The following is a 7,299-nucleotide window of genomic DNA, read 5'->3' on the forward strand; positions in this document are numbered from 1 at the left end:
CCGTTCCCATTGCCTAGAATGAAACTCCCTCCTTGGTTATAAACTTTATCCCCTCCTGCTTCTCTCCCCCCTTCATCGTGCTCATCCATGCCCTCTATAAGACCCCTCCAATTTTTAACCCATCCCCCTCTCTCGAAAGTTTCCAACCCCAACCCTCATAGTCCTAGGGGGAGCTCTTGGCAATACATGTTTTCTTCCTCATCGCCCTCTCGTTTGATCTCCTTCCCTTTCAATCTGGCCAAGGATTCATTTATTAATCCTTGGTTAAGGTTTGCAATTGAGCCATCGGCGGGATCTTGGATTGTATCTCCAGGAGCCTCTCCATCATTGCATATATGTGGAAGAAAACCTATCCTCCATGGTGGCAAACATTTTTCTCCATTTCTGATTTGATTTGCCCTACTTCTCCTTCCAACACATCCACTTTCTTTTTTCTATTCCTCCAAGATCTCACTCTGATACTAATTTGAAAAGATTCAGAACCAAAAACAGCATACAAACAGTGAATAAGTTGTAATAGAGAGATGAGGGAACTCAAATGAGGGTTGATTTTACTAATACCAATGAAAGTAAATAAGAAACAATTTTGATCTCCTGTTTGAGAGATAGAATCTCTCTCCACAAACCCTAGATGCCGCTAGAAACATCAAGATAAAAGAGAACTCTAGCCAAATAAAAAATAAAACCAAACATTAGACAACTAGCCCTCATAAATACTCTTCAAGATCCCATTTCAAATTTTTCCCCCAAAAACCCTCTCGATTCTCCTCCTCTTGCACGTGATTAGCGGTTGTGTGGATCCCACCCGAGTGTCGAAATCGTGCTCAACCTCTTCTAGGTATCATGCCACTCTATGATGCGTCGGCTAGCTTTGTCTAGCAGCCGGCTAGATTGGATATGTTTGGTCGGTTCAAATAGGTCCAACTTGGACCGGCTCATCATCTACAGCGAGACCTCTCCCTCTCCCGTCGGCTCTCCCTTTATCCAGAGTAGGCACGGGCGTATCACACGTTCTCCTGATTTTCATTAGTTCAAAACCGGCTCAAATTAGCTCCGAGAGCAAGGATTTCCCTTAACAACCACCCTTGACACACATCCTCCTTAGATTTAGCCACTTGATCCCATCTTTACCGCATCACACCTCAAAATTCATTTGCCTTAGCTCAACATGGCAAGTGCTAGTCAAGAAAGTGCTGAGATGCTGCTTGAAAGATTTAGGGAATTTATATTTTAAGAAATTATTATTAAAATTCATTTAAAGAGCAGAAAAACGTTTGAAATATGCAATGATCAATCATACAGATGATTCCCAATCAGCACAAGATCTTATGCATGAAAGCCAATTGTCATACAATTAGTTATCTTATTTACATCATATTTTTAAACCCTAATTTAGCATAAACTTTAATCTCCTTTTATGAATCTATTAATCACTTGCATCTCATAAATATGACTAATAAATTATAGCTAAAAAAATTTAAGTTAATAAGGAAGAATGAAATCTTATTGGCCAATACAAACATATTTGATTTTATCTTTCTGAAACCATTTAAGATAAAAAAAAGGAACTAATGACTTGTATTAATTTTAAGGTCATTTTAGTGTTCTCAATCTAGATCAAATTGTATGCAGAGATTGCTGCCAAATATGCATGCAAAGTTCTCCAATTGCAACTATTTCTACTCAATCCAATTTATTGCTTCCCAAATGCATTGTCGAACTTATGAGTATGCTCGATGGTGCATTTCACCATTCCCGCATGCAGATTGCTGCACCCAATCACACCTCTTGCATGTAACTGCATATTGTTACTCTTTTGTTGCAACCATTGCTTATTGCTAAATAGACACTCACTAAAGGACAATGGATTGAAACTAGCAATCATCAATAAAATTGATCACTTTTATGCAAGCTTGTACTATTTTTAAAAAATCATCTCTATGATAATTATATTGGCCATCATTGGCCTTTCAGATTTTACTTACACACATAACAAAAAAAATGATTCATATTATCATAACAAAATTTGTGGATCGTATTATTATGACGATAACTAAGACAAATATTAATTATTATCATTCAAACTCACATAAATCATCTTCTTATATTTCTGATGATAAAGATTCATTTTCTCCTTGTAATCAAATGTTCCAAAAGTTACTCTCTACAAAATATTATTGTGATAACGTCACCTATACATTTTCAAATAATGTTTTTTTCTTCTCTTTCTTTTTTTTCCTCCGATCAAATGCAATCCACTAGACACCCCATACATTTTTAAATAAGGTTTTTTTCTTTTCCTTTTTTTTTCTCCTCTGATCTAACTTTTGGTCGCACAAAATTCATTTTTTTTCTATTTCAAAATATGCTAAGATTATATGATCCTTCTTTCTATGAGGACCTCCTCTCAATGCTGTTTGATAATTTTTATGATGGCACATATCCTTCTCATGTTAAATTAAATCTTAGGAATATTCATGAGTTACCAAAACTTAAGTGTGTCTATTAATTAACTGAGTTTGATAAGCATGTTCGTCACAAAATAGCGTTTCCTACAGATTATGTTGATGTATCAACGCTTGTAGTTGATCTACTCCAACTTTTATAATGATTCTTGCTCCAGGCCGCTTGCCACTATATCAAGAGGTTTTCTATTTTAGATGATTATAGGTTACTTCAAACACGTCTACTAGAGAGTAAGTTTGTGCTATCATTACCATCATGATCACTAACTACATTGATGGTTCACATCGCAAATATCTCACATGTGTCTGAAGTCTGAAGCCCAAAGCACCTAAGTTTCCAAATCCTTAGCAGCTTTTTGGACTACTTCCACTTATTGTTCTTTGTACTAAATGGACATTTCTTCCATTAAATGATCCAATGATGCTACGTTATTACGTACATCGACTCCAGCAAACTCTTTAGAAGAAGAATTCTACATAAAGCAGGTGAATTTATTTAGTATAATTCAGCGAATTTAGCCCAAAAAAGACTCAATTTTCATGTTCCAACCAAAAACTTGAATTGGACCTCAAAAGAACTAAACCGCCCAAATTTTTAGAGTTATTTAAAAAATATTTATAATTTTACCAAATTTTGCATCTTTTATGAAATTTAATTTATTTAAAGTTGGGTTGAAATATCCTTTCAAGTATTGTTAAAATTTAACTATGACATATACTTATGTTTGAATTTAAATTATCTCACATGTTCATTATGATTTTATTTTGGGGGCATTTACATAAATACCACCCAATTCTTATGTATCACACATCTCACACCTAAATTTTGTTTTTTACATGTATACCACCACCCAATTCTTTCACATCACATCAAAAAAATCACTTTTTAACATTTAAAAAGTGAAATATACTTTTTCTTGCATAGGTAAGATGCTAAATATGTAAATTTTTTAAGTGTAGATGTTAGATATGTAAATACATAAGAATTCAGTGGTATGTACGTAAACCTTCCTTTGTTTTACATATATGACACTCAAAACTTTAGATTTTATATCTCACACTTAAAACTTCAAATTTTATGTCTATAGCAGTCGTTAATGGTGTTGGCCCATCTTCAACCAGCCCTAGCTAATCTTCACCGCCGGCGACTGATTTTGGGGCAAGAAAGGAGAAATATACCCACATGCACATAAACAGAGCTGAAACTTATCCAGATTTATCCCAATATTCACTTAAAATTTCAGATGAAGATTCATCCAAGTATGCTCTTTTTAACCTAACCTCTTCGTTGTGATTGAGACAAAGTAGACAGCATAGAAATAGATGCAAAGGAAGCTTGAATTCAAAAATTCCTTCAAACACGATGAGGAGCACCAACCAAAGCCTTCCATCTTCGAAGCTGCCGACGTCCCCATCATATACCTCTACCCACTCTTCCCATGCGAAGGCGATGTGCTTTTTTGCTTGGTTACCAATATGAGATCCAACTGTAAGGATTGGGGGCTTTTCGGGAAGAACAATCATGGCATCATTGGCTAGCTTTTAGAGAGGATTCAATTGGTGGTGAGGGACTTCTTAGCTCTATCTCTAGAGGAGAAGCAGCAAGCGAGCGACCAATAACAGGTGGAATGATGAGGCTAAGAATTTTAACAGAAGGGTGTTGTTTTTGTTTTAAATTAAATATTTTTGGTGATATAGGTGTAAAATTTGAAGTCTAGGTATGAGATGTCTAAAATCTAAAGTATTGAGTCCTATGCATGTAAATTCCCTTTTTATAAATAAGGATTAATGGTTTCAATTCAACATTGATGATGAATGATTAAGTGAAGCCAAGTTATTTGTCAGATAGTTGAGTATTATTTCTTTAAATCTAAATTATGCATGCAGATCACATGAAGCTAATTGTAAGAAGTTCTCTATCTCTTTTCTGTGTACTAATAACAATCAGACATAATTGCATAAATTAGTTCAAAACCATTTCTTTCTTGCCAAGTTGAAATGGAGGGGGGGGGGTGGTGTAGGGCAACAATTCGCAAACACATCTGTAAAAAAGAGAAAAGAGAGAAGTCAACAGTAGCAGAATTCTTTTCACATTAGTAGAAGGATGGAACTATGGAGATTCATAAGAATGTGCAGGTCATTTGTTCCAATTGAATCCAAAAAGTGTCTAAATATAAAAGTGTTGAATTCCATTTCTAAAGCAAGTTAGAAATTTATATGACTAAAATGGGAGACAATTTTAAGGAGGTATACCTCACCAAATGCACCTTTGCCTATCATTATCAGCAAATCAAAATCATCAACTCCCATTTTATGCCTTTGAAGTCGCATGTACTCCGTCTCCTTTCTCTCCAAGTCTTTGAGGACGCTATTTTGCTCCTCTTCGGAAATATCAGCATTAGCCAAACTCCTCTCCAGAATGACTCGTCTGTAGGAAGAAAGAATATAATTTGTTAATACCATATTAGAGTTACTTAATTTATTAAAGAATATACGTTGTTAATGCCAAATTCCTGTCCTCTCTCTCTCTCTCTCTTCCTTCGATTAAGGCTTTAATACAAGGTAAACAAATTTGGATACTTTACAACTAAAGATCTCTTTAGTTAAATAAATTGGCAATCAATTATACAATCGAATAAATAAAATAATAATAAAATAAAAAAAATCATACTTTTTTACCTTTCTTTTATCACATGAATTTATGTATTAATGAGAATGATAATACACATGAATAAGGAAAGGCTTATATTAAGAAACCAAGTTGGATTGAATCGTTAATGTTGCTTAAATAAAATGTAAAATATTTAGTGGATAGGGCTATCAAGACGGTTCGTTGTTCGCAAACAATACGTGTTTGGCTCGTTAAGAAGCTCGTGTTTCATTCGTTCACTAAACAAATGAGCCGAACACGAATACAGATTTGTTCGTTCAAGCTCGGCTCGTTTATATATATATATATATATATATATATAATTGATGAGTAATATTTTAAATTAATTTAATTGTCTACAATGCTACAAAGATTTATAATCAATTAAAATTATTAATTAAAAAATAGAATAAAAATATATTTAATTATATTTAAATGATATTTTAATATAAATAAAAAGAATTAAATCTCGATCCTACCCTTGACATCCTACGACTGCTTGACTAGGGTTGTCAAAATGACTCTTTGTTCGTGAACAGCTCGTGTTCTGCTCGCTAAGCAAACCTAAGCAAACAAGTAACACAAATAAATATTTTGTGTTTAAAATATAAACAAGTTGAACACAAATAGTGATACTTTTTAACAAGTCGAACACGAGTTAAGTCCAGGCTCACTGGTGTTCGGCTCATTTACACGCCTATTGGTGGATTCCTCTAATTAGTCTACTTTAGCGAACAAGCCTAAGAATTATATTTACATCATGTTCATGAGCTTACTAATATTAATATATAAATCATTCATTTTCACGGGAAAATATTTGTGTAAGTAAGACATACGCAGCGCTGCGTACGTTGGAGGTTATTAAAAGGGTACAGGCGGGTCATATTCCCATTATACCCTCATGTAAACTCCTTGTAACTTACCTGTAACTACCGGAACTACAGAAGCGGGAACTTATTTGTAGGTTACAGATAAGTTACAGGGAGGTTACAGGAAGGTTAAATGGGGTATAACACGGATGTAACTCCCTTATACCCTGTGAATAACCTCCCGACGTACGCAGCTCTGCGTACGTTTTACATACGCAAATATTTCTCCATTTTCACGTTCGTTGTTTTTCATTCATCGCCCTCTTTACTCATGCTTCGGCTTGGCCGTCATTCTTGTTATATTATGACCAATATGCATATAAATGCATGCAATCAATCTACATCAACCTCCTAATGTTTTACCTTCGATCTACTAAAGACAGTAAAAGCAAGCAACAATAAAATTCTAATGCATACCTTTCTCTGCGCTCCCTCATGCTCTTCATCTGCTCCTTATAATGAGTTTCAATGTACTGTTTCGCAGCCGCAACCCTCTGTTTGGTAGCATTTGATGGAGGTTCCTCATTAATGGTAGGTTTATCCACATCCTTTCCAACATCTCTCCGTTTGTGGCTGGACTTTGTCTTGTCTTTAGTATGAAACTTATTAAACCAACTCATGGCAGAATCCACCCTCACCACCCCACAAAGATAAATACCAAATGGATTTTTATATAACAACTTTTGCCGCAAAACAAAACCCTAACGGCGTACGAAAATCTCAATGAACCATTAAAAGCCCTTTTTTCTTCACAAATTCATGAAATCGATGAGTCCACTTCCTCAATCGAAAAAAAAATCATTTCCTTTTGTACCAAAATCTTAATTTTCTTCTGGAAATCGTGAAGGCAGCAGGAAAAGAAGAGAGGCGTGGAAGAAACTGAAAGAAGGGGATATAGGCAGTGAAGAATAGAGGGGAGCCAGATAGATCGGAGCTGGGTAGTTCAAAATACCGCTGGAATCAAAATGATGCCAATTGCGAAATATAAAAATGGGGTAAAAGGACCTATCGCCAACCGCCATTTTCGCGCCTATGCCTGTTCGAGCCTCTCTCCCAAATCAACGAAGACAACGGAAACTTTCTCTCTCTTCGCCTCCTCTCACTCACTTCCCGCGGTAGAGGGGGAAGTTTACATATATATCACATTTTTTTTATGTATTTGCAAATCTAATTTAGAGATATTTACAAAAGTACCAACATTTCTTATATGTTTTTATATATTTAACAACATAATTTTAAAATTTATTTATGTAGTATTTTATTTCTCAATCATATTAAAAATTTAATGTTAGTAACATTAAAATTAATGAAGAGC

At 34.8% G+C, this 7,299-nt stretch overlaps 1 protein-coding gene across 1 annotated transcript in view; it reads right to left on the bottom strand.

Moving 5' to 3' along the window:
• LOC110027763 (serine/threonine-protein kinase 38-like) overlaps positions 1-7,081 on the bottom strand; it is a 34,511-nt gene extending 27,430 nt beyond the window's left edge. Inside the window, exons 1-2 of the mRNA XM_020729309.1 lie at positions 6,402-7,081; positions 4,719-4,893 (exon numbers count right to left, since the gene is read on the bottom strand). Coding sequence (XP_020584968.1) covers positions 4,719-4,893; positions 6,402-6,604 — 378 coding nt within the window. The 5' untranslated portion in view covers positions 6,605-7,081. The remainder of the gene's footprint in view (positions 1-4,718; positions 4,894-6,401) is intronic.
• Positions 7,082-7,299: the final 218 nt, after the last annotated feature.

The sequence above is a fragment of the Phalaenopsis equestris genome, unplaced genomic scaffold (genome assembly GCF_001263595.1).
Source record: "Phalaenopsis equestris unplaced genomic scaffold, ASM126359v1 Scaffold000442, whole genome shotgun sequence".
In the NCBI taxonomy this organism is placed as follows: Eukaryota; Viridiplantae; Streptophyta; class Magnoliopsida; order Asparagales; family Orchidaceae; genus Phalaenopsis; species Phalaenopsis equestris.